At 37.6% G+C, this 27,932-nt stretch overlaps 1 protein-coding gene across 2 annotated transcripts; it reads right to left on the bottom strand.

Annotated features, from left to right (window-relative positions):
* Window positions 1–108: 108 nt before the first annotated feature.
* Window positions 109–27,932, bottom strand: BOLL (boule homolog, RNA binding protein). 2 transcript variants are annotated; one of them, XM_072932411.1, is made up of 12 exons: window positions 27,535–27,932; window positions 22,475–22,615; window positions 19,436–19,527; window positions 16,751–16,805; window positions 15,283–15,361; window positions 13,228–13,394; window positions 12,796–12,867; window positions 12,093–12,140; window positions 10,906–11,031; window positions 9,392–9,466; window positions 6,060–6,125; window positions 109–4,181 (listed from the first exon to the last, which is right to left on the bottom strand). In XM_072932411.1, exons 2-11 carry the CDS (start codon window positions 22,601–22,603, stop codon window positions 6,090–6,092), a joined length of 879 nt encoding a protein of 292 aa, XP_072788512.1. In that variant the 5' UTR covers window positions 22,604–22,615; window positions 27,535–27,932; the 3' UTR covers window positions 109–4,181; window positions 6,060–6,089. The 2 variants fall into 2 exon arrangements, with proteins under 2 accessions (XP_072788512.1, XP_030133632.3); XM_030277772.4 differs by lacking the exon at window positions 27,535–27,932 and adding an exon at window positions 24,625–24,753.

Raw genomic sequence — 27,932 nt, 5'->3', positions numbered from 1 at the left:
ACAGCCTTGTTAAACATGTTAACTTGAGCAGGGAAGCCAGCTTTTCTGCTGGAAGTTTTAACTTACATGTTCCAAAAATAATGAACAGAGATGACAACAATAGTTTGCTTTTGCGGTCATTAAAACATAGTTTAATGATCAAAGTTAAATTACATTTTTTCATGTTTTTTTTAAAACCATATTAAAACTCTGATACTACAATAAACAAAACTTACAATCCAAATAGTAAACATAGACCAGAAACTCAGAACTTTACTAGAAATCCAAAACTACAGAAGCTTGTTTATTATTGCTGTATTACAAGCAGTTTCAATAGAAAGAGCTTTTAATTTCTAAAACTGTTAACAGTTCTCTAAAATGAGATCTGCATATATATTAAACTTTTCTCTCTGTGAATTCACAGTGTCTCACTCATCAAGGCAGTAGCAAGTGTATCAACTGTATATCCAATACAGCATCAAAAACTGGAGCCATATGTTAGCCACAAACTAAACCCATGAATTCTGGAAAGAAACTGGATGGGCTCAATCTGTATTTTCAGCTATAACAGCTATATAAGGATTAGTGTGCAGGACTGCACACATGGCACTGTACTCTGGATCCTTAAAATAAGGACTTAAGCTGAATATTTTTATTTCAATAGGAAACTTAAGAAGTTTTTATAGCAGGTAAAGTGAACCTACTATAGTACATCAGCATTGCAAAGGCACAAACCTATTTTACAAAAAAAAAAAAAACAACAGTATTTTGCAGACGTACAACTTTTCATATTTTATGACGATGTTAAACAGAGAAAAACTTTTTACGAGAGCCATGTGTTCTGCTAGTTACTACTGGAATGCAGTTTACTCAATGACTTCTTAACTATTTTGGAAAATGAGCACCTGAATATAAAGAAATGCCAGTTTGAAATGAAAACTGCAAACAGCTTTTCAGAGACAATAAATTCTGTTGCATAAGATCTGAAGCAGAAACCAAAAATACAAATGAACCAGAGAATTCTACATTTTACCAAAAAAACCAACCAGATACACAAAAATACCCGAGAGACAACTTCAGTAACTTTTTACCTGTCCAAGTTTTTATCCAGTGTTAATAGAGAATGATAGAACTAACCTTCTGCAATGGAAATGGAACATTAAGCAGACAGCAGTTACTAGAAACAGTGTAACAGCAAGCTCAGTAGAAAACCAACCAGCTTCCAGCAGAAGACACCAACCAATTCTCCTACATTCCAAAGGGTGGAAGCCAGAAAATTAACTTAGTTTGCTAATATAGGAATGTGAGAGCCAATGCATAAAGGTCATTTTCTATCAGTTACTGCATGCCCACAGAGCACGTGGGGATACATTCCCTCCTAGCACCAGTGTGGAGCCTCAATATTATCAGCAGGAAACTGCAGAAGGCCAAAGAGAACATGACTCCCAAAATCCTCATCTGAGGATCTATGGTTAACTAAATGACTTTTATTTAGCAGTATGGGAATCTCCACATTCCAGAAAGCTTAACTAGCAGAACAGGATTGTGCAGTGTAAAGGAACAAGAAGTCATAAATGCCAGAACATCAAAACAGTACAACTGTAGGCACTGAGGAAATGTAGTTTGCCCCTAGCCCACATTTAATTCAACTACAGGGATTCACACAGGTCAGTTACATCTCAACCATGCCTACAGAGAGATTCAACTCCTGACAGGTTGGTTCAGTCACTGCTGTCTGATGTCATGCCATCACTCTTGGCAAGCACTCTGAACAAAGATGAGCCACAATATAAATGAAAAGGCCTCAGTATTTGAACAGTGACTGCCAGTTCCTAGAGGAAAACCATTATTCAGAGCTACTTGGTTTCTTCTCTGTCTCTCAAATCAAAACAAGGCTTTGTTAAGACTTGGAAGACACAATCCTAACTAACAGTGTCTCCAGAGTGATGTTACACACCCCACAGGGGAACACTGCAGGGATAGTTAAGTGCCTGACACTGAGTATCCTTACAAACAATCAAGTTCACACAAATGTAAAAATAAAGTGAGTGATCTCTGAAGAAAGGCCATGGGATCAACTCATTATCAACAATCTAACATCTGCACCAATTGAGAGAAAATAAACTACTTTTGTGGGTGTCTGGAATAGAGCCACAATGTGATGTCACGTGACTGCTCTAAGCACTCTTCTTTTAAGATAGTACTGACTGTAAAATTAACTTCTTCAATCTCTGAAGCATTATTAAAAACAGGCAATTCACATTTGGTAAACAGAGTGCAGATTCCAAAAATATGGGCTTGGGACTAAAACTCCAGAATCCTGGGTCAAATGTGTGTTTTCTGATACAAGAAATAAGGCTCTACCCAAACACAATCTTTCTTTGGCACCTACAGAGACAAAACTTCCTTAAAAAATACCTACTATGTAAAAATTCTTCCATGGAAATAAATTATGGCTTTGATGAGCCAAGATTTTTATGATAAATTTGTATTGATAAGTTCCAAAATGTGAAAATTAAACAGAACTGGACAAACATGTTTAGTGGTACAGACTTCCTCAGAAACATGAGAAATTAAAGCAAATGAATACTTCCCCCTTCAAAAACAGGCTGAACTCTACGTGTCAAAAAAATTGTATACTTCTTTTGACACTTAGTGGCAAAACAATCCACTACAGCTGCTACAGCAATAAATTGTTAAAAATAGAAACTATTAAAATTATATTTGTGTAGATTTTTCTACCTAGCAGAAGGTGCAAAGTCAGTCACATGAGGAAACTTGCAACCAAGACTTAATACATGGCATCTCCTTTCTTAACAATTTCAAACAATATAAAACTAGAACTGGGCTCCAACTCTCTTCCTGGACAGCACTGCAAAGCACTACTGAACACTAGAAGAATCTTTAAAGATATTTATATATCATACATGGATTATTCACTGACTACAATGTCCATTTGGCAAGATCTCTGAAAGATTAAAAGGAAGAAAGTACCAACAAAACAAACCCACACAAAAAGAAAATCCCCAAATTACTACAAAACAGATAAAATTGACTAACTCAAGGATATATTAGATAAAAAAAAAAAAAAAGCTTCAGTGCTACAGAAGCAATAAGCCATACCTTGCACTCCTGTAAATACATAAGCTGTATTTTCAACCTTTGGGGAATGTGATTTTGTAATGAATAGAAGGAACTCCAGGAGGTGAGGGGAGAAGCAAAAACCAAACAACACACAATAACCAAATAATAAAATTATTTTCTTGAAATCAAGTTAAAAATAGTCTTTCATCTCAATTTGTGATACTGCCAGGGAGTTCCTTATTTTCATACAGACAACAGAAGACCTCAAAGAAGCAAAGAACTTTTCATTGCTATTTCTAATTCAAGTAGTCAATTAATTCCTTTTTCTCTAGCTAAAAACATACTATAAAACCAAATACATATGGAAGAAAAATACTAGAATGAGAACAAATCATTATTAAACTAGGGGTCCAAATTTTATTTTAAAAAGTTATTACTGCGAACACTAAAATGTCACACAAGTAAAATACCATATAAAAGTAGAGAATACTGATAGCAAGAAAAATTAAGCTACACAAATTGTTTTGGAATGGAAATGAAACTCACATAGATTTAAATAACAAGATTTTATCCACAGTACAAAAATGCTGTATGTGGCAAAATGGCTTCAACTTTCTAACTAATGTATCTTTCAAGTGTATGTAACCCAGAAATTAAAAATGACATTATCTTTTTAGTAGAAGTACACTGGCTTTCAGTCTGGGTTAGTAACTGGAATACATACAGCAGACTGTGTTTCAGAAATCACCCTCTCGGTCCTGTAACAGGATTTCTATTAAGAAAGGAAGTGCAGGGATAAAATTATAATTTCATGTGGTTTTACCTGACCAAAATACGAAATTTCATGTTATTGCTTGAAAAAAGTAGTGGTATTTTAACTGGGGAACCTGCAAGGAAACATCAGAAGTTAGGAAGAACACACTCTCACTGTGATAGGTGTCTTAGCAAAATACATGGCTAAAAACCCCAGCATTTTACAGCATCTGTAGAAGGTAAAGTTTTATCTTCCATTCTGTAATTTTTTTTGGATGAAACTGATGACTTCATGCAGACTGAAGTTTCAGACTCACAGACGAATGATGCAGAACATGTCTTCTCACAGAATGCGACCTCAATTCCTAAAGAGAGGGAAAAATGCTGTGTTGTTTCTTCCGTTGCAAAGTGTGTCCCATTTACTGCATTAATAATGCTTCAATGAACGGTTACAGTCCACTATTGCATCAGCTGGACAGATTTGGTTCAAAAAGGAAAAGCAGATTTTTCTTATGCACCTAGGTCATGAAGCCCACCTAGGTCATGGTTCAAAAAGGAAAAGCAGATTTTTCTTATGCACCTAGGTCATGAAGCCCACAGTGGCAGGAAATACCCTCCTTTACTTACAAGCATGGAATCTTAGGAGTTCCGAATTCTTTTACTAAAAGAAAGCAAACCAGTTTTGTTCATTGATCATACAGTCTTACTAAAGGATGTCAAGTTATTAAAGCAATCGTATCCTCTTTATAATCTGATGGGGAAAATTTATTTTTACAAAGTATTTAGTGAAAACCTATGTAACCAATTCAATTTTCTTTTCTTTAGCATTTCTGGTAATGTAGATTAGAGCAATGCTTTACTATGGGTGCTTACAATAATGTTTTCATTAAGTTTTTAGCAGCTGACACATAAAACCTGAGCTAGTGAACTGAAAGCTGTTTATTTGTAAACTGAGAGGCAATGGACTGTGCTTATATAATTTGTCAGTGGATGCCACTAGCTGCTGACAAAAGGATGGCAAGATGCAGAAAATGCAGCTACCATTTTAGGTATTGGCAAAAACATTTTAGAATACTTTTACCTATTCTGTTTTTTCTTCCAAAGATCAAATTCTCTTACAGTCCCCCTGTCTAAGCTGATCTAGATCCCAAAGGTACACTGTCCATCTCTTTTACTCTTCACTTAATTATGTCATATGACAGACTCAAACTACTTTCTTTCTAACCTTGTTTCTTATCCCAGGCCTTTTCAGCACTAACTTCTTTTTTTGTTTTGTTAAATTTAACTTTTTATGCTCCCTTCTGGCTCTGATTGTTTCCTAATACAACCAGCTGCAGTTTATACACCTCTATCAGGATATTCAAACCACTCTAATCTCAATATATCAGTCTCTTTCCATCATCTACACAACTCCCCACCATTGTGTGCATTGCTTTTCAAAACTCCCAAGGTTCCCTGCTCTTCAGTTTTCATATCCACTTTGCAGGATTTCAACCCCAATGTGTTTCTCTTTTTCCTTAGTTTAACTCCTATTAGTATAGGTAGGACACAAACACCTTCTCTTTGTCTACTGAGAATATTATACTTAGTTTTACACTAGTAGGCTTCTAATATTTGTTTAAAAGCCACAGCTGGGGATAAATCATACAGGCACATATGCAGATGAGAAGTCACATGCAGCAAGGCCCTGCTACAAATCAGTGAGCTGTTTAAAAGCTATCAAGTCAGAAACTGACTCTAATATTAAGATGTGCAAAACATGTATTCTTCCCTAGGCCTCCTTTCATCAAAATACTAATTTTTAAAAAAGTGAAGGCAACAAAGAAGCAGCATTTTCACAGTAAAACATGCTTGAGCACCTGCCAGAGTATAGCCCTATAAACACAAGCTACTGTAAATTGCACAAACAGAGAAAAAGGGAAGAAGTTGTCAAAAGGCAATTAAAAGAGTTTGCAGAAACTAAAGAATCATACATTGGTAGTACTGAAAATTTCATTCTTGCTAAAGGAAAACAATCCAAACCCATATAAAATTCAGGCAGTTTAACTAAAATGATGATGGAGTTTACATATACATTACCATTCCAGGAATGAATGACACCGATTATACAGAGTTTGGTTTATGAAGAGAATTACTAGCAAGTGTCAAACTGAAGAAAGCAGGTAAGTGATACTGCAGACTGTGCTAGACCTGAGCACATTATATTACTCACAAAAAGCAAGCATTGCAATGAAATAACTGACCCAAATGCCACAACTGGCAGCTGCTAGCTGTTATGGAGATGATGGATCTCGGCCACACAGGAAGGACTGGACACAAAAGAAAAAAAAAAAAAAAAGAATAAAATTAATCAGTAAAGATAGACTAGAGTGGCTGAAATGCTTTTATAGTGAATTCTCCATAGGGTCATCAAGTAAAGAGAAAGCAAAAGACAAAAACCCACTGAACTGAAGTAAGAGCAAACAAACAGGAAAGAAAAAGAGAAGTTTGTAAAGAGAACACAGAATGAAACAACATGAGAAAAAGCATGCACCCCCTGTATCTTTCCACATTAATATCAAATTTGCAAGTAGAGTTTAAAATAGCCATTTTAGAGGCAACAGACCTAGCCGCAGCTAGTGACAAGTCTCTTGGCAATCATATAACTAGAAGTTTAGATTCATGTTTCTTAGACTAACATATCGATAAACAAAAGGCTTAGCCTCTTTCAATTTCACTTACCTAAACAGAAATTATGTAGCAATACTTTTGTTGTTTCAGACAGAATATCAGACAATAACATGCAGTACAAGTATAAAATAACTAAACTTTTCCCCAAATGATTACACCAGAATTCTTATGAAAGACACAATTTACATAAATCTACGTGCATGTGTATCTACTTAAACTTTACAAACACATGTACATTTATATGTATTATACACACTGAACACAAATCTTCCCCTATTGTTCTTAACTACAGAGAATAACAGTGTGCTATGTTCAGTTAAATTTACAGAACACTTACAACACAAAGGCCATCATGCACCATTATGGTCTGAATGCAAGCATCCATGAACTATAGCACAAATGACACTTTATTGTCTGGTAGTGTAGATGCCACCCAAACCCACTGCTGGACACAAACTATGTGAAAAGCAGTAACTGCAACAGACTAGAACCAGGCCTACCCCCCAAAGAGGACACTGCAGCTCAAAAGGGTAGATAATAAAAAAAACCACATGAAATAAACCCTACCCACCCACTCAATCCATGTGCCAGAACCTTTTACACTTTGCTCACTCTGTGGACTGCAATTGTGTGCTCAGCTCCTCAGGCCTCGGAGGTCTCCCTCATATACACACATAATATACAACTAACATTTACCAGGCCAGTGCCTCAGAACTTCAGATAAACACTTAACAAAACCAAAACTTAATTCATAGATATTTGTCCTGGGCCTGAAATCAAAGATCACAAACGTCAATCCTTGCTAAGTTTCCATTGTTACTATAGCCCAGATAACTTTTACTACCAGACACTAACATATACTCTTTGGAAAAATCCAAACATTCATCTCCATATTAGATGATGATAGAGGATCTGAAACATCCAGTAGAGATGAGAAATCTTCTCACTTCCTAAAAAAAAAGTGTCACATGGCCGCCTTTGAGAATGAATGTTAGCCATATCCATTTGTACAGACATGAATATCGGAAGTGACTTCCACATGCTCATCAACAGAACGTGCTATTAATTGCCAAAAGAATTAAGCTTAAAGTAAATATATTCAATGTCATTAGCAAACACACAAACACAGGGAGGAGATTAGCATTTTTTGATTCAAACTTGATCATAAATACCAAATTTGAATCTCAAAATAATTTACAGTTCTAAGATGGAATATATTAGCTTCTAACTTTCATTTGGCACTATTAAAAACTTTGTACTAAAACCCAGCATTTTTAGTTAGTACTGGTTGTACTGATGGTAGAACAGAGAATGATATGCCACATGAGCTGCATTTGAAAGCTGTAAGAAGTCTACAACTGTCAAAAATAACTGGATACCAGCTGTAGCATCCTACTCTCACCACCTGACCTACAGCTCCCTAGGATAAAACCCAGGAATTGCACTGGGAATACACAGTGCAAGAGGCAATTAGCAGATTACCTCCAAGGTACAGTCATTACTTCAGGCACCTGCTTTCTACTGGCACTACTTGGCAGTTTTCAAGCAGCGGATATTTGCTAGGGTATTTTAAGTAGACTACAGCCACCAGGCAGTTGTCTTCTGCAGCTGGGGAGCAGGTGGTAATACCACAGCCACTTGCCTAACACATAGCAGTGTGCTGACAACATTTGCCTTTTTCAGTCATTGATGAGAGCTCAGCCACACTGACACACAATACAAGCTGATCATATTCATTACCTGGGAAACGTATTCAAACTCCAAGTAGGTACGTCAAAAAGTAGTATGAAAATTTAAAGGGGAAAGTTATATTTTAGAACTACTAATTACTAGTAAATGAAGCTAACTAAAGAAATAAAACTAAAAACCCAAAGAATATTTAGCATCAGCCTGTAACAAATAAAATTATGAGAATTTAGTAAGCCTTTGGAAAGGTTTAATATCTGAATCTACCTGAGACCTGAACAGAACAGAGTTTTAATTCTAGGTAACAAGACTTCTGAGAAAGCAGGAAAGAATGAGCAAGAAATACGTTGTTCCAAGACAAGACTTGGGTTACAGCCCCCTCTGCTGGAAATACCTAGTACATATTGTTACACAACAGTCCCAAAAAATGCTGAAAGTAAAATAAGTGGAAAAATATGTGGAACAGAGAGCTTATAACATGGCTTCATTCGTTCATGTTTAGTCTTCCACATGCAGCTGAGTAAGAATCTTTCAGAGAAGAGTAAGTACTGTAATATCAATTACTGACAACTTTAGATCTCTCATCAGGCAAATCAGTTTTCACATTATTTCATGTATGGTGTCACAGTTGCCTTATTAATTTAGTCAAGAGCACCTTAAACTGGAAACCAAAAAAATTCAACAACTTGCATCAGGTGACATGGAATAATATTCAAATAGCCTTTCTAAATCAGAACTGCACAAAAAACCACCCAGAGGTGACTGACTGGGACAGTTTTTCATTTTCTGCATTTCAAAACCTTAACTCTTCACAACATGAGGTGTTTTTCTAAGGCACTAATGAATATAAGGACAAGACCCAGAGAAAGAAACAAGTATTTGTAACCATCATCCTTAAGAACTGAATAAGGTTCATGATTTTTCTCTCAAAATGTTTCTGATTTGCAGTTTACTTTGTAGCTCAGTCTTAAAATAACTAGTCATGTTTTGACTTCTTAGCTTCCCCAAATAGTTTAAAAACAAGTAATATGTTTGTCCCTCTGCAACAAAACTTCAGCTGAAGAAAAATCTCATTTTCTCTCCAATATTTCCTATTTCCTTATGTACTAATTCATTACTAAAAGACTTTTTCATCCATTTCCCTCTTGTCTTACTGTCCCTGCTTCAAGAAATATGACAGCAATACTGCTATGCTATGCTATCTTAGTGTGATACTCACAGGTGCAGACACGGCTATTTGACTCTGGACATAGGGCTGATAATGTAGTGTTTGAACTCCATGATCAGGATACAGCTGGTATTAAAAAAATTACAAAAAAATTAGCACAAAAGCGTGTTTCACAAAGTTAAGTTTTTAAGATTTTCATATGAATTTAGGATGCTTAAAACTTCAAAATGTGGGCTATGCTTATCTGAACTATTTTTTTAAAATCACAATTTCAATATTTAAATCTATATTTTCCCCACTGATTAGTTAAGTTTAGTAAACTTAGTTTATCTTAAATCAGTGTCACAAATCACTTTCCTTGACAGAAATAGCAGCTTCTTTATTACAAATTTTACTTGGCTGTAATGGGAACAGTGTAGATTAGCATACTGAAAATGTAATTCCCAGCAGCATCATACTTATAAAATATTTACATACAAGTAATACAGACTATTCTTGGAATTTTACACCATTTTGAAATTTGACACACTGCTTCCTTTAATGTGAACAAATTGCCTACCTGTAAATCAAGAGCACATTATATACAAATATTCCTCTAAATAATTTCACCTATTTTCTTAGTGCTCATGGTTTTCAGACCTCTGTACACTTTTATATCAAAATGATAAATACTAAAACAGTACTGTTAATAAGATTACGATTATAAAAGAAATACCAAGATCTATGCACCTTCAAAAAGGAAGGAAAACCCCCTTAACCCAAGCCTTGTATTATTCAGTATCTTTGCAGGGAAATTAAATTACTTCAGTATGTCAAGAATTTTCCACTTCAGATGTCTGAAATACCAGTTCTGGAATTTCTTTTGTAGAAACAAAATATCTATTTATTTTTGGAACCATATTTGGTTACTAGTATTAGTAATTAGATATCTTAATTTAACATCCATTTTGGCCTCCCTATTAATGAGGAATGAGTATTTGAGAAGTATCAATCAATATCAAATTGAAAATGTGTGTAATTCAGTTTTTCTGCAGCCATTTAGTATTTTTTTAAAATCCAATCATGAAGAGATTGATTGAATGATTAAGTATTTTTTGCTTACAGTTTCTTGGTTCTATATCAGTAACATTTCTAACATTTAAGAGATTTTTAAAGTACAGTAAAGCACTCTTAATTACTTCAGATCATCAGAATATTTAGAAACAAGCTTCTCCTCACAGAATTACTTTAGAAAACTATTGTGGTTCAGGGATATTCAACCCAACATTCCAAAGAATGAACTCCCATTTTATTTAAACATTACTTGCAAATAAAACAAATTGACAAGTCCTGTGGCTGTCTGTAATACATTTGTGACTCTCTAAAATATTTCAGAATCCAAGCATTCTGCTAGACAGGAAGAGAAGTTCTAACCTGAGGACACCTGAAATTATTTAACATTAACATAAGTAGGGAACAGTTGACCTCATTGCTCTAAGAGCAAGTGCTTAAAAGAAAAGACTGTATCTTTCAATCACAATAAGCACTTCAATTTTCAGTACATTTTTTTACATTTAAAAAAATACCTCAGGAACTGCAGCTTCCATTAGGAGAGGTGGAGATATACATCCACCTTCCTGGTTAATTCCTATTGGCTGATACAAGACTTCAGATGGTCGCAGATACAGGAGTGGAGGTGAAGAGGTAGGAGACTGAAATAAAACACATTAATCTAAATTACAATTTTTATAATTTAAGCAGGATAAAGAGAAGACTTTATTTTACAGTCTTCTTTGCTACATACAAACAAAAGATAAAACTTTAAAATTAAGTGTCAAATTAATCTTTGATAATCTAAAGAAACTGAGAGGGAAGTGGATAGAAAGGTCAGGTAGTAGGAGAAAAAAGTCCTTACATTTATGTGGTTTTCAGATTTTATTCACATTTTGGAGAGCATTGCAAAATCCTAAAACTTGTAAAATTCACATTTAATCTCAAAATCACAGAAACATACTACAGTTCAATTTTCCCTTGTAACACTGTTACACTAGCAAAACAAGTTTTTTGTTTTGAACTAATTAGAGTAACTCCTTAATTCAGCACACTGATTTCAAAGCAGTGGATTGATCTATTAGAGTGGAACAGACCATAACTGGACAAGGCTGGCTGCTATTAAAGCAATGAGGCTGCATTGTAACAGCTCAAGCTTAAGGGACTTGGTCCTCCTTTCAGGTTCAAACTCTGAGTTCCTCAAGCGTCAAGATTTCCATATTAAGCTGCTCTTTCACAAATCAGATAAAATCTCCCCACAAAATGACCGAGTTGACAATACCTTCTTCCTACTTCATGAGCCTGGGTCTAATTTCACCCAGTGTGTGTCCATGTGCTTCTGCTAACTCTACCCCTATGAAATGACACACTTATCAGTTAATTGTTAAGTTAATATCCATTTCTTTAATCAGGTGAAATTTGGCAGTTTTTACCTGCTTCTAAAGGATTTGTTAGGTAATTTGATACAAATATTTTGCTAAATGGAAGGGGAGGGGAAGGTGTTTTCTTTACATCAGATTTATATGTAATGTTTCAACAGATGCTATTTTATGCCTTCCGCTGTAGCAGTAAATGTTAAAAATACATTGCTAAAATACAGCAATTAATACTAACTTCAACCAGGTTGTGAATAGTGGGAAATCTCACTCTTAGATAAGCACAGCATACCTTTAAACTAGGTGAAAAGTAATGATAAAATGCTGCAACTATGAACTGCATTTACCTGTGTAACAGACCACTGCCACTGACTTGAAAGACACTGTATTGGTGCCTAAAATTGAACAAGAACACATCAATAATGTGGTGAAGAACAAATACACATAGAATACTATTATTCTCAAATCTGTAATTAATTATCACCTAAAAAGAGGAAATACAATTTTCATTAAGCCCCTAATTATTCGTTGTTTTACCTATTTCAACTCAGCTTCCAACTTGACCATTTCATAAACTTCAAAAACACTTAGGTTCTCAACAGAGATGCTCAGAGCACATGAAACAATGGACCCAAGCTGGACCACTAAAAAATGTGGCTTTAAGGGAAAGGTCTTTTATGATGAGAAGGGTCAAGTATAGGAAGAGGTTCTCTAGAAACGTTGTGTGCAATCTTCACCATTGGAGCTACTTAAAACCCAAGTGGACAAGTACCCAAGAAACCTGTTCTAACCAACCGTACTCTGAGCAGGAGTTTGGCTTAGATGATAAGCCAGCTGTCCTGCAACACAAAAGAAAATGTAATTTACTAAACTTTCATGTAGTTACATAAGCAGAATACTCTGTATTCTACTGAAAAGTCATCAATGAAGTTAAATTATGTTTCACACTACTATCACAAACTATTTCTTAAGAATAAACAGACTTGGGACAGTGCTGCAAATAGTACTGGAGGATTAGTGACAGTCTGAAAACCATTTTCAAACAGATACCTGATAATGGTACGTAGGAGACTGATAAACAGGTGGAGCAACCATCACAGGTGAACTGGAAACAGAGCAAGACTTCAAAAGAAAAGAAGTTACAAATCTTAATGAAGCAATTTGATCAACTGTCACTCCTTTTACACACAGCTCTGGAGTACTATGATAGTGAACCACCCCCCCTCCCTTTTGAAAATGATTCACAAAATTTCAACCTACACTTAAGCTGTTTCAAATCCAGTGCCTCTAACAGCTTGTGTTAGATCAAACAAAAATCTCTGGCATACTCACACCTTTCTAGAAAGCACTAGGCCACCACTACCTAGAGATAGTAGAACTTATTCCTGGGGCAAGGCCCAGACTCATTATGAACTATCCTGTGAAAACACTTCAGCTATCCTGGTCCATAGAAAAGCATAAATACCAAAATAAACTCCTTACTGGCCATGGCTGCTGAACAGGAGAGCCTTCAGATGTATGAAAATAAGCCACTCCATTATGGTAAACATATGGATAGCCACTCGAAGTGGTCAAGTACATTGTACCAGCTTCTGGTGATACAGCAGTAGTTGCATACATTGTACCAGCTTGTGGTGCCACAGAAGAACCTGGAATAAATATTTAAAAACTTATTTACAAATAACTTTTTTCAGATGTGTACATAATGAAAAAAAAAGATCACTTTTGATCGTGACAGAAAGAAAACATTCAAAGGAAAGAACATGGAGCAGCTTGTCTAATGCCATCTCAATTCCCTCTCAAACACAGTAATGAAAGCAGATGGCCACAGGATGTCCTCAGAGCTAGATGGGAAAGGCTGCAGAAGATGACATCCAAACAAATAATTAAACACAACACATAATATGGGGAGATTTCTGGAGAGAAAAAAAAAGGGAAAATTAATTCCATAACTGAAACTGAAATCACAAAATAGTAGTATAGTACACAAAAAAATCAGGAAGAACACAGTGTAAACAATATCGAGTTTAGTTTTTCATTTTGCCTTGCAAAGGTAAAAACCACCATGAAGTGCCATTTTATGAACAGCCAGAACACTGCAGAGATCACCAGAATGCCCAGTGGAAGACCAAGAAGGGTCCCACAGAGATTCAAGAGCTTTTATTGATAGTAAGAGTTTGACTTTTTTCCTAGAAAAGGCTTAAGACACCTGGATACAACACAGCTGAAATATTACCCATAGACAGGCTAAGATGTTTCTTAGGATAATGTTAAGCATGCCTTAGGAAAACTAAAGGCTGTTTTAGCTCCAGTAAGCAATCTAGAATAGCACTTACTGGTATCTCAGATGAGATCAATACAATTCCATGACCAACAATCCTGTCCACCAGCTACCAAGTAATTTGCACAAACTTTCTGCCAATGTTGAGTAAGTCTCTGGCAAAGAAAAAAGAAATCTTCCTCATCAAACACAGAAAACTCACTGATGAAAAAATACATTTTGATGCTGGGGTAAAGCAAACCAAGTGGCTCTCCCAAGTACGTTCAAAGCTCTCATCCCAAATGATCCTGTGACAGGAGAGCTACAAATAATTTTGCTTTACACTATGAAAGACAAGCACTATATATGTGGGCTATAGAGGACAGCTTACTGTCCAGCTCTCTGATTCTGTGGAATGAAATGGAATCCACAGCTCTACAGTGACATTTTAAGTCCAGGTGTTCTGGCCTCACAAGCCCAAGAGCTGCAGTAGGACAAAGCATCCTGGTGACTGAGATACACTGAGCATGAGAGCAGACATAATGAAACCAGGCCCTACGATGTGTCTGGATGCCAATATGATCTTCTATCACAGATCTATCCTAGGCATAAGACACAACAAGTAGCTGAACACGTCCACAAATAAAGATCTTAAAAGAACACAGCAGCTTTCTCCAAAAACCTTTTTTAAAAGATTTTTGGTTTACCCCTCTACTGCCTCATGTCTCAAAACACAGAGATACACACCTTTTCTATCAATTTACACATTCATTATGAAAGTCAACTCCCGCAAGTTGACTCTTCCCCCAAGGGCTTCCATAAGTCAGGCAAAACAACTGACAAAATACAAATCAAGATGGAAAGTGAAATAAAGCATAGCAAGAAAATGGCATACACTCTCATGATGATCACTGAGCAAAGATTATACTGAATAATTTCTAGAGCAAAGAAACTACAGAGTTGGAACAAATATTCCATTTCCCCTGGGCAAATAATAACCCATACACTTACCCAAGGGAAAAGGGCTTACTTAGGCACAAGCAGAAGATGAGGCAAACTTCCTGTCTTCAGCAAGTGTGTCTGCACCAACAGCATTAGTGTACATGTGAACCACTTCTAACAGAGCACAACAAACAAAAGAAAACTTCAGGATTAAATCAATGTTCTTGTGTGTTCTGACCTCAGAATGAAGATGAGCCAAAGGGAAGACCAGGTACCTCTTGGTTAAAAACTTATATTCATACTGACAATACACAAATGCAAGTAAAAATACATACGAGAATTAGGACTCCACGCTTGTTTTCTTACTGCTGGTGCAATATTCAATTTCTTATTCTTATAGTTGAGGTTTTTAGCCTAGAATTAAAGAAAGAAGACATTATTATTTTTTACATAGCTCTAGGCATCTGAGAACTGAAAAATAACTTAGTAGGTTAGACACATTGAGCAAGAGAGCAGTTATGTTGAAACCAGATCCTAGGATATGTGTCTGGAACCTGGTGAAACTCCTCAAGGTCTGTTTTTAATACTACACATAGTAGACTGCAACATAAAAGGAAGTTCTGGAGACATTACTCAAAATAGAAGAGTAGGACAAAAGAAAAAAAGAATCAGCATATAATCAGAATTTCATATTAAAAACTCAAGAGTATAAAACAAAACCCCATTAATTTAATATAAAATTTGAAGCCTAGAAACTCAGCTGAAGATGGAAAAAGACCTAGATGCTACATGACATTAAAGATGAATATGAAATAGAAATGTGCAAAGATGAAAAAGATGATAAAATTATAAAATATCTAAATTAAGGAATTTAGAGTAGGCAAAGTAAAACATCAGTAAGACTTTACATGGAGTAGCCTTTCAGTTGCAAAAAGGGCAAAATGGTACCATTTACAAAATGATACTCAGTACCATTGGTATTGAGAAATAAAGCAATTTTTAAAAAGCCAGAGCAAGACAGCCAGCTGACTCAAGAAGTTGGCTGCTTGTATACTTTTTTAGCTCCACTAAATTAAAACAAAAGTTTGGAATTTTCAACATTTTAACCAGCCCTCTAATTGTGAGAGGGCAATTTGCATATGTGTCAGATGCTATTTTCTTGGTTTTTTTTAACTTGCACCTTGATACCCTCTCGTGAATGAGTAACTCCTGACTGACAGATGTCTCCAATACGTTCCACCCAAAATACAAGAGCACACATTTCACAAAACCAAATGAACTGAAGAGCTGACCATGTCTCAAGGGAGGCTCTACAAGGAGCATCAAGACAGTAACATAGCTAAGAGAAGCAAAAATTAAACAGCTTGAGCTATATCACTGAAGCCTTCAAAGGAACCCAATTGTTACTAAAAAGAATTCAACTAGGGTTGACAAACCAACATGACAGAATAAAAGACAGCAGCTACCATTCTAATTTCCACAAAAAAATCTTGACAGCAGCGGAATGTGAAGGATAAAGTTTTCATAACTCTACATGTACTACAGACTAAGAAAATAAAGACCAATGTTGAAGTCGAAAATAGTACTATGAACTAGAACTTCCTTCCTTAGCTCCAGAATATCTCAGTATAAATCTTATCCAAGAGCTCTAAATCTTACCTTAGATCTCTTTAAACAATTTTAACTATCAGACCAAACTTATCTTCAAATGCAACTTGGCAAACAGAGGACCAGAGTACTCAGGTCTGGTACGAAATTAATTAATTCAATTAAGAGACAACAACAATGGGGACTGCCACTTACATCTTGTAAAATCTTCTGAGCCTCTTCTTGGGTTTCAAATGTAACAAAGCCATACCTAAACAAAAATGATGGAAGCTAAGCCTCTAAAGTTTCTATTTACAAACACAGCATATAGTTACTTGATGTACAGTACAAGTGACATTACAAGGTAAATTAATGGGTATAAAACCTCTAGAAGTAAAGACTGAATTAACAATTGCATTCTTAGCACCTTTTAAATTACATTCAAGTATGTGGCAATACACCACTGTGAATGACCAGCTGTTCTTGTTACTCAGTCTATGTCTAAAAGTCCTTCATTGCTATTAAACAAAGATTTTGATCTAAACCCTTCACTTTTTGAGGTGACCAAAGATGAGACACTTGAGATTTTTTCAAATTTAATATTATACTGTAATTCATAGTATAGATCCCCCTACTTCACCAACAATTGTGAATGCTCCCCACTGCCACAAGCACAATCCATTATTTTAAACTGAGTTCTCAGAAAAAGCAGTGAAGCAGCCATTATCTGTGAATTCTCCTGTAATTCTTAACAGAATTAGCATTAAAAAGAGTTCTGTGGAGGTCAAGGATGGAGCAATTCCCATACTTTGTGACATAGTGTCTTTTATCATACCTCTTCTAACTTCTGCAATAAATCAAACAGGCTTTCAACTCAGAACTGCTTTTCCAACCCCCCCAGTTCATTCCCAGAGTAATGTTGGTGGCACTGCCAGTGCAAAGCAATTATCTGAATGTACACAACACGTATACAAGAAAACAAAAACACCTTCCGCCCCCCTCCAATAAATCTAACTTCCTAAATTTCAAATGTTTTTTGAAATCTTTGAAATGTGAAATGTGTACTTCTGTACACATGATTTATTAGGGTTATGGTTCATTTCTCAGGGTCACATTACAGAAGGTATGAGATTTTGCCTCTCCCACCACCAGATCAGATTTTGCAATACAAGGTCATCATTCTTTGTGAGCACGTGTACGCTAATTTTAATACAGACGTTCAATAAATCTGACCAGCTGTACTTTGAAATTTGTGGGTTTTTCTTGTATTGGCTTCTCTAAACTGGAAACATTTCCAAGTTAAAAGACAAAGTATTCTCCTGCTTGGGACCCTACCTACACAGACTTTTCATTCTGTAGACTGTCTGGACAATAAAGTAATAAATGTAATCACGAACTTGTACGTTTTTAAAATCACTTGTCCAGCAGAAGCAACAAAGCCCGTGCCTGGAGCTCAAAGGAAATCCTAACAGCATGGAAAGTAATTATTTTCCAACATATCTGCTGTGAGACATTGTGAAGATGTTTTAGGGGTTCCACGGACGGTTTGGGGTGAATATATGCGAGAGATATCTGTTGGTTGCTCTTGGGGGATGAGGTTTATTCGGGATGCAGAGAGGCCCTGCCTCGAGCGGCCTGAGGTGATGGGGGAGGGGAGAGACAAAGAGGGGAGCAGGGACTCCAGAGGGAGGTTCCAGGAGGAGAGGGGAAGATCCAAGAGGGTGTCCAGCCCCCCGGAGACCCCTTATCAAGGGGGGCTCCAAGGTGGGCTGGAACAGGACCTGGGCCAATGGGGTCACAGGCACCTGATGGTTCAGGGGAGGGTTACAGGTGTGGGGTGAACCATACATTCTGGGGGGTGAGATGGAACAGTCCATTTGACCTTTGGACCCCTCTGTAGGTGAGGGTGATTGTCCAGCCACTAGGGGGCGTTATATTCGTCCTGGCTGTAATATTGTGGTTCTTAATCATATTTATCTACCCTTCCCAACAAGACATATTGACAATCATAATGCATAATTATTATGTGCTACATGTACACACACACTGCAATTCTCAGATACTTCTTGGAATTTACTAAAAGGGCAGGAGTCTTGGTGACAGATCTGGGACCAAGTCTTTGAAGTCATGCAAGTGCACATAATTTGCTGATACACATTAAGCTCTAATAGCATTAAAACTGTCCTTACTGCTCGGGAGATAACTTTAGAGGTGAACTCGCATGCACATTCCTGTTTGCTTCAGCCCTCTTTCCCACCTTCTCTGGCAGTGCACTTCCCCACCTCATTTACATCACCATCTTTTGGGTTACAGCAAAAATTTTACTATCCAATCTTAATCTTTCTCTGTATTTGCTCTTTGTCATTTTTCCTACTGGTGACTTCCAGTCTCAGTCTCCATTGTTAGCAATCGTCATTTAACTCATGTTGTAAGTGATGAGATTTGTCCCCTATGCTGCTGTTTCAAAAACCTTCACACAAAAATCTGTTACTGCCATGCACTCCAGCACAATCAGGTGTATCTAAGCTTTTCCTCCACTTTAGGCTCCTTTCCATACTGGCTTTCAGTAATACAAATATATTTAGTAATGAAATAACCTTGCTAGGATAACCTTGCACTGCAGTATTAGTCACAAAGAAAACCTGAAAAAATGGAAACTATTGATTCTGTCCTAATTGCACATAACTTCATCTTATAACAACATGACTAACAGAGTTTTAGTTATGCAAATTGGAGACATTTATATAGAGATATTAAAGGGCAAGAACAGATTTTTGCACACATGGGATAACTGAAACATCAATAATAAAATATTATGAGCTATGGAAATCAATCAAATTTACTATAGTCAGCTTTCTGTTATTATCAATTTCCACAATACACTTATTCTACTATACCGACCCCTTCGATACTCCAGCTCTGTCATTTATTATCTTCACTTCTGTCACACTGCCATACTGAGCAAAAAAATTCTTCAGGTCCTTTTCATTAGCCTAGTACAGTAAATCAAGAAGGGGAAAAAAAAAAGGTAAAGTTGGTTTGCATAGCTATTAAATTAATTAGTTCAATATTTACCTTAAGACTATTAATGGATGTATTTTGGATGAAGTTTGCTACAAACTAATTATAACCCTGCATATCAAGACAGAAGAATGAGCAAGTATGAGCCTCAGGGCTCACTTAATTACTGCATTAATTATTCAACAATAATTCTAGAAACTTCTCATTAGTAGATTTATGTAACAACTGTCCTATCACAGTTCAGATCAATGAAGCAGGTGTACTAGATCCAAATTTTAGTTTCTGTTAATCACATGCTAGAGCAGTTTACAGTATGAAAAATCACTGCCATACTTTCAACTGCAACACAGCAGAGCATGTAGATATACACAGGTCACATAAATCCCCCAAAACCACAGTGATTTAGTGGTCAAACCCATTGAATATACCATGATCCCTCTTTCTGAAGAGGTTTTAACATGAGAGTCTGCAAATATGTACAGGCCCACTATATGAACTCCCCACTGTAAGTAAGAAAATGTTATTTCAAAGGAGAATGGTCTAAGTCAACTTAGAAGGAACTGCCCCCCTCCAAGTATGTAGAGAATAAAACAGCTTTCTAATGTAAAGACTCACCTAAGCTTTGGGAACACTCCTCTGCCTTGTATAAATATTTTTTTACAACGTAAGCATATATCACATATGATGCAGTAAGCATCACATTTGAGTTTTAAATTTTGTTCTGCATAGCCCTTAGTTAATGCTATACCTAACACTGGAAAAAGAACAGTTATATGCACACACCGTTCATCTATACTTCTCCTTAACTTCATGTATACTAAGTACTGTTTTACTTCTAAGTTAATGACTTTGATTCTTTGTATACAATGGAGGGAATCCTCTCCAGCACATCAAAGGTTTATGTGCCTCATCCAAGTCTGAAACCGATCAGTGCTCAAAGTGTTACCCAAGGATATAAGGGCTTGCTAAACAGAACTATGAATCTGGAAAGACAAAGGTTTATGTGCAGAGCAGTGCATTGCTGAAGAATAAGGAAATGCTATTCTAAGATGCACAGTAAAATCATAATATTTTGAAACTTACAAGAAACACATGCAGGTGCTTTTTCCTGCTTATGATAAGACAAAGACACTTGTCAGATTCTTTAAGGAGGGTAAAGGCTTAGCATTAGCCTTTGTCAGTGACACATGGCTGCACCACTAAAGAAAGAGCTCTTCAGACCAAGATGAAAATGCTCCCAACTCTAACTTTCCTTGCTGAATTATTTCTCTAAGTTTGAGAGACCAGGTGTTTCCTCTTAAAAATAGGAATCACTGCCATGGTGATAGACAAAATGGCAAAATCATAAAAGAGCTTGTTAGAAAGCAAGTTAAATTTTTGTTGATTAACTGTTTCCCTTTCTCACAAAAATAAAGTCAATAGCTTTCACATCACCCCAGGTGACTTGAATAAGACCTCCGACTTAAAAAAAAATACCCCAAAAACCCCAATACTTTTTGCCATGAGATTGCCAATAGAAAGCAATTCAAGACTGACATATAAACCCTATGAGGACTAGATCAGAAATTTAAGGCTGTATTTGATATAAAGAATCATACCAAATGGAAGAGCAACTAAAATGGCCATAGAGGGTCTCATCCCTTCTATTTCCTCTCCCCTCTGCAAAAAAAAATCCATCTTCTTTATGATTATAAACATGCTTAAACTGTTGTTGAAAATACAATTCCATAATAAATTCTGAAGTATCAGCATCTGAACCAAGTCAAGAGACCCTTTAAAACAAATAATAAGTATGATAATTAATAAAAATATTGATGTTAGACAGAAAATTAGTTTAACCTTTGAAATTGCAGTCAAAACAGAAGGTAGCAAGAGATCCTTTCACAGCTCCAGAAATTTGTTTACTATTGGTGCAAAACGCCACTTTAATAAAGTCTAAATGTACTGAAGGTCTTGTACATCTCAAAATATGAACATCTCTATTTGAATTATCTCAGCCAAATAAACCAGAAGATTCTGGAATTTCTTGCATTTGTTATGCAAAATAGCCTGAGTGAATTATCAATTCTTGTTCCTCTTCCAGTGAGTCAGTACTCAGAAGGCCTCAGCCTAAGAGGATTAATGCAGGGAAGATGCTCTTGATGGGAACAAAGCAACAGCTACCCAGACGAAGCATGTTTTGCAAGTCAATGCCTTAATTAATTATCTAAGGTGGGAAGAGAGAAAAACCTTAACTTTAAGCTTATCACAAAAGCAACTGAACAAGCAAGTCAATGCCTTAATTAATTATCTAAGGTGGGAAGAGAGAAAAACCTTAACCTTAAGCTCATCACAAAAGCAACTGAACAAGGTAAGAGTGGTGCAATGTTCACTGCTATTTAAAGATTTTAGGGAATATACAAAGGCACGAGCATTCTAGGAATTAAGATCAATACTGCAAAATACCCAGAGAAGTTTACATACTTATTTTAAAAACAAACTCCTGCGTTTAAGAAAATTACTGTGGTGAGGAATATACACACTGCAATTCATTGTGTGAACCAGAAGTGTTAGAGGAACAAAAGCCACGGACCTATGAAACATTGTGACAGTTTATTAAATTACACTAAGTGGTACACATAAACAAAGTCTTCTACATGCTTTTCTGCCATCAGCTCTGCTGATGACAGAAGCTATCTCCTATGAAAAAAGAAAACTCTGAAGAAGCGTCAAAAGCTTCTATCAGCTAGGTGTACAGAGTGAACTTTGTAGGACAGTTATGCAAATTAAAGCTTAAAGCTTTATTCTCTACTGTAGGTTTGGCCATTAAAGTGAAGAGGACTTGCCAACTAAACAAATACACATGACTGTGTCTCTTTTCCCTGGTGATTTTTATACAGTTATAAATTATAATTTAGCAGCAAAAAGAGGGAAGAATACCTTAAAATCGATTCCTCCAACAAAGACACGATTTGGAATAACTGCTCCAGACCTTGGAGAACTGATCCGATTATTTAACCTCACCGGTGACATAGTGTTGGGACATGAAGGTAAAGCTTCTGTTTGCATCTGATCAGTGGCCTGATGATAGAAAGAAAACATTTTCAAAATCTTACGCGTTATTTATCAGTAAATGAAACAACTCTCAACAGACAATACATACAGAATTTTTCAGAAGACACAGCAGATCCTGAACATTTACCATGTATTTTTACTCAGAATGTAGTTCAGTGTTTAAACACAAGCTCAATCTTAATGAATTCAGTAACTTGGTGAATACGCTATGGTCTGAAGTCCAGTGTTAAAACCTCTTCTAAACTGGACACCAATCTTGGTTCAATTTGCAAAGCACCCTGCTGCATAAATTTCAGGTTATGAATTCTATTATACAACAGATCTCTCTACTAAAAAGTCTTTATTTTAAACCTGTATAGAATGGACATTTTAAACTCAATCTGTACTCTCACACACAGCTGTACGACTATTCTCTGCAACAACCTCCAGTTCATTTTCCAAGTGCCGAGCGCCCATAATTCCACCACATGATATCAACAAGCTCCACACACCCGATGAGAACAGGTCCTGAAGACTGGTATTTTAATTCAACACCCTCTTGGCCTACAAACACATCACACAGTGGTCTGAACAGAAATTCCCTCTGCAGAAGAGCAACCAGGTTGCTCTTGCCCCAGTAAAAGGATATAACACAATGGGATGTCATAGAAACAAGTATTTGGTGAAGCCTGGCTAACGTTTTAACTTTCAGCATGCTTACACTTGCGAACCATGAAGCAGTTTAATTGTAAACTCTTTTCGAAACAAAATAATACTGCCTTACAAAGTCAATCCTAACTGTGTAGATGATAGCCGGAAAGCAGACATGTAGTATTGTCACTAACTTCTCCAACAGAATTATTTAATATTTCAGTTACTCCTACTAATTCTAAGTAACGGGTTAATGCCATTATTGTGGATATCTTAAAGACAATAAATCCAGCCTAGCTCACACAATTTCAGTTTTAGAGAAGACACAAGTCCTTTCTGAATGTACTGAAACACAGAGAGAGGAAAACCTGAGGTTGTTAACCTGGTCTGCTCAAGAGAATATAGTATGCATGTCTCCTCCTGGGAATACTACTCTAGAGTACTAACCTGAACTAACTCTACCTCTAGTAGGCAAGGAACCAACACAGTCACTCCCCAGGAGGACTCGTTTTTGCAGCAAAAAACTCCTGAGGGACAAAGCAGGTTACATTCTCCACCTCTCACACCAAATACAACACCCCAACTGCACGATGATCTGGCAACTGTCTTTAGCACAAAAACTTCCGGATTCAACTATAACAATTAGCAGCACAACTGAAACGTACTCCTTACCTCAAAGAGCCTAAACTGCATTGTCTCTGCACACATTTTAAGAGCTGATATATTAAAATAAGGCACAAATGCAAATACCTCAATGGAAAAAATGAGGAATTAATCACACCACTTAGGAACTCACAATACTGTAAACCACAGTGGGTTTTAAGTGTTACATGTTAAAATTTGTATTGTGATAACCACCTCTTTATCAACAGTGTGGCAATAAGAAAACAGTATTAAAAAAAACCAAATATGTGCCATCAGCGCATCACTTACTTCTAAATATTTATTTCCACTGTTTTGTAAACTTCTTTTTTATTAATTTCCCCAAATAATACAGACATATATATTTTTATCAATTACTTAGCGCATCTGGCTCGTTGGCAGAACCGCTATATTCATTTTTACACTGAACACACCCACGGTCAGACAACCTAACTCCAGGAAGGGCTTGTGATTAAGCGCCCTAAACACCTCTATTTTCCGCAGCCCGTGTGCTGTAAGGTCCGAGCCAGACCCCGCTGCCCCGGCACCGTGTCCCGCACACCCGAAGCCGCCAGCGGCTTCTCCACAGCCTGAGGCCGCCACATACAAAATGGCGGTGCCGCGCGGGCGGGCGCGAGCCGGGGCGCCCCGGCGGGACGGTCCCGCTGCCCAGCCGCCCTCCCGCCCGCCCTCCCGCTCTCCGGGGCGGCTGCCCGGCCCCGCGGCCCCGCCGGGCTCCTCACCGCGCCCTCGGCATCCATCGGTCCTCGCAGCCGCCTCGGCCCCCGGCACGTTCCCGGCACGCGCCGCGCTCCTCAGCTCCGCCTCGCGCCCAGCTGACGCGCACCAGCCGGGGACGGGCCTAGAAGGGGCGGGGCCGGCACAGACCGCTCGGCGCGACAGAGCGGCCCTTCCTCGCCCCAGCTCCCCGCCGGCTGCCCTTCCCTCACACGCCCTAGCCCGCCTTCCCCTTTCTCAAATCCCTCTACCCGCAGTCCCCGACTGCTCTCACGGGATCGCTGCGACGGGGCGGTCGGGCGTGCTTCTGCCGCGGCACCGCCCCGCCTCAAGGCCCCGGCGCTGCCGTTAACAGCCGCGCCTCCCGGAGCGGGCGGCTCGCGGCCGCTGCGGTGCCCGGAGCCGCTTGAGCCGAGGCCCCAGCGGGCGTGGGGCGGCCCAGCTGCTCTGCGCTGCCCTCCCCGCGGGTACCGTGGCACCGGCAGCCTCCACGCAGCAGCAGCGGGACGAGTAGGCCTGGTGGACCTCGCTCCCCGAGGGGAGCTCTGAGGAGGGTGCCGGTACCACCCTTCGGAGCCGTGCTTTGAAGCTCTGAGTCAGCCCAGGAACCTCCCTCCAGCAATTTCCCCATCACCTGCGGAGGCAGGAGACAAATCTTCCCAACTAGGGCGTGCAACGGGGAGGAAAACAGGATAACACATTTCATCTGGCCTCTGTGGGAGAAATACAAAAATGCCCAGGGAGGCAGTTACATGTTACCTGGCTTACCAGGCTGTATTTGCACGGGGGTCAAAACACAGTTTAGACTTAACAGTTATCAACGCGAAACAAAAGTCCTGTTTCAACTCAGAGTCTTCCTAAGGTCTCCAAAAGACTCTTGAGTAGGCAGGCTAGCTTGAAAACAGCTGTGGGTCTGGGATGACCTTGGAGATAAAATTTCTGGTTTGCTCAAGAGAGCTGGAAAATAACACAATAATGACCACTCCCCAAAATACTCCAACTCAAAATATTCTTTTTTCCACCCTTACTGAAATGGAGGAGAAGAACCAATAGTAATGCTTGTGTCAAGTGTACTTCTGTGATCATTCACTGAACAGCACTACAACCTGCTCTCCTGTTCCATAATTTCGTCCCACCCGCAAATGCATTTTGCCCTTAGACTATCTCTGGTATTAAACAGGTCTGGAAAAATGAGTCATTCAAATGCCAAACTTATAATCAATGCAGGTACAAAGGTGCAACCTGACAAAAATCCCTGATCTGATGACAGCAGGAGCTGGTATGCAGACAAGTGTGTACTGAGAGAACTGTGTCAGTGGAAAAACTGTTTTTGGAAGTGATCAAACATGCACAGGCTAAGTCACTGCAGCTCAACTCCAAGACTCAATGCCAGGATCACTAATATCATTAGTTACTCTCATGGTTTACGTTTTTTTTTGTGCTTTAAAATAAAGCGTTCAAGAATGAGTATCTTGAAAATGTCTACCTTATATTTTAGCTGAATTCAAATATTTGTATTTGCTTTATGTACATTATACCCATCCCACCTAAACCAAACAGCCCTTCATATCATGTAAGTCTCCCTTAGGCACAGCACAGACTTGTAGTCCTTATGAGATTCTACACTGCTCCTTAATTTTTTTGTGTTGCTTCAACACCTATCAGCTTCTGCAATATTAGTCCTATCACACAGAATAACAAACCACAATCCTAGAAATTTCTAATAATTCTGTGCCTGTAATATATAAAAATATAATGCTTAACTCTTCCTATTGGTTTTTGGGGTTTTTTTAAGCTAAGAAAATTATATAAAAGTAAAGGCAATTTTAGCAGAGCTGATAGGATTTTTTAGAAGTACTTATTTTGTGAGACTACAGAACTCTGCTGAATTGAATTCATTTTATGAATATTTATCAGACAGCAACAAAGCTCATCCTGAGAACAGCACTATATTTTAATGATGTGAAAGGCAGAATAGCCAAAGCCTTTCATGTGCTTCATGTCTTGATTTGGGGAATTTAAAGTGAGAACAGCTGAAAGAATAAACAAACATTCAGAGACATGAAAGTGTATTTTACATAGTTTTAATTGTTGTATCTTCTATATTATAACTCCTCCTTTAGTTAAGAAATCCAAATCTGGGACATTTACATTTAAAATAAGACAGTTGTGACAAAAATGGGACTTTTGCAAATAAATGAAAAATATTGAGCTATTTTTTACTGTGATGCTTTAAAACTGAAAATTCAACACACCGATAAATGTAGCAAGATTAGGAGTAGAGCTGGTAAAAAATACTGCCATGCATACAAGATTTGAATATCACAACAAAGGCTGCTGGGCTGCCCTGGTACTGCATGGCTGCTTCATTAAAGGAATTGTTTCCTGGCTGAGAGAGGCACTCTCAAAGGAAGGAGTGCAACTGTTTTTCCTGATTCCACGTGTCAGCAATATATACAGCATGAAATGATCTCCCCTGCTGTTATCTCCCACAAATTAAAAGGCAGTGCTGGACAGGAAAAAGGCAGTAAAAAACAAGAGTCTGACTATGCTGGTTCCTGTAGGTTTTCACCTTTTATCCCTTTTTTTAGCATCAGAGAAAGAGGTTAAGTGAGGAAAAATAAACCAAAGAAAAAGCAAGAGAGAAAACAGGGAGAAAAAAATTAATTGGGAGGAGGAAAAGAATTCTCCAGGCAGAAAAAGACAAGTATATTTTATGAGTAATACATGGGCCTTACAATAAACTGCTATTTCACTGATTCGCTGACCTTGAAAAGACCTGCTACCTTCTTTTGCTTATTTTTATCTGTGTATAACAATACTAGCTTTCCCACCAACCTTTTAAGATCCTTTTGTTGAAATATAAGCATTAATATATCCTTGTCAGAAGGTGTACCTGATGAAAGATTACTTACTTCCTGCTCTGAAGTTCATAAAAACATCTCTTAGGATGTTACTAGAAGATTGGCTTCTGTCTCTGTTGCATACACAACTGTATTAAAAGAAAAAATAAAAATACGTATCTTATGAAAATGTACACACTGATTTATCTTACAAGCTTGTGGCTGGATTCTCTACACCCTGAGCCCAAACTGAAAAACGCAAGAGATCTTACGTATTCAAGGACTTGGAGGAGACCTCTTAAGGCAGTTAATAGTGCTTAGAAGCACTGAGGGTGGTCACCTAAGAAGTTCCTCTGTGTAAAAGGTATGGTCAGTGCTATGTGAAAAAAGCAGAAGGAAGTTACTAATTTCTGGTGAGTTTTCCATTTATTCAAATGGGTCTATTTCTCTTATATGATATTTCCATATTG

Source organism: Taeniopygia guttata, chromosome 7, assembly GCF_048771995.1.
Source record: "Taeniopygia guttata chromosome 7, bTaeGut7.mat, whole genome shotgun sequence".
Classification (NCBI taxonomy): Eukaryota; Metazoa; Chordata; class Aves; order Passeriformes; family Estrildidae; genus Taeniopygia; species Taeniopygia guttata.
This window is presented reverse-complemented; position numbering and strand designations above follow the sequence as displayed.

What these genes read in the sequence shown, in the direction of transcription:
- BOLL (XM_030277772.4), bottom strand. An exon ending in TTGGAGGAATCGATTTTAAG is followed by an intron (nt 19,528 to 22,474) that starts GTATTCTTCCCT and finishes TTACTGTACTAG; the next exon opens with GCTAATGAAAAGGACCTGAA. An exon ending in CTCCTACGTACCATTATCAG is followed by an intron (nt 12,141 to 12,795) that starts GTATCTGTTTGA and finishes GTTCAATTTTAG; the next exon opens with GCACCAATACAGTGTCTTTC.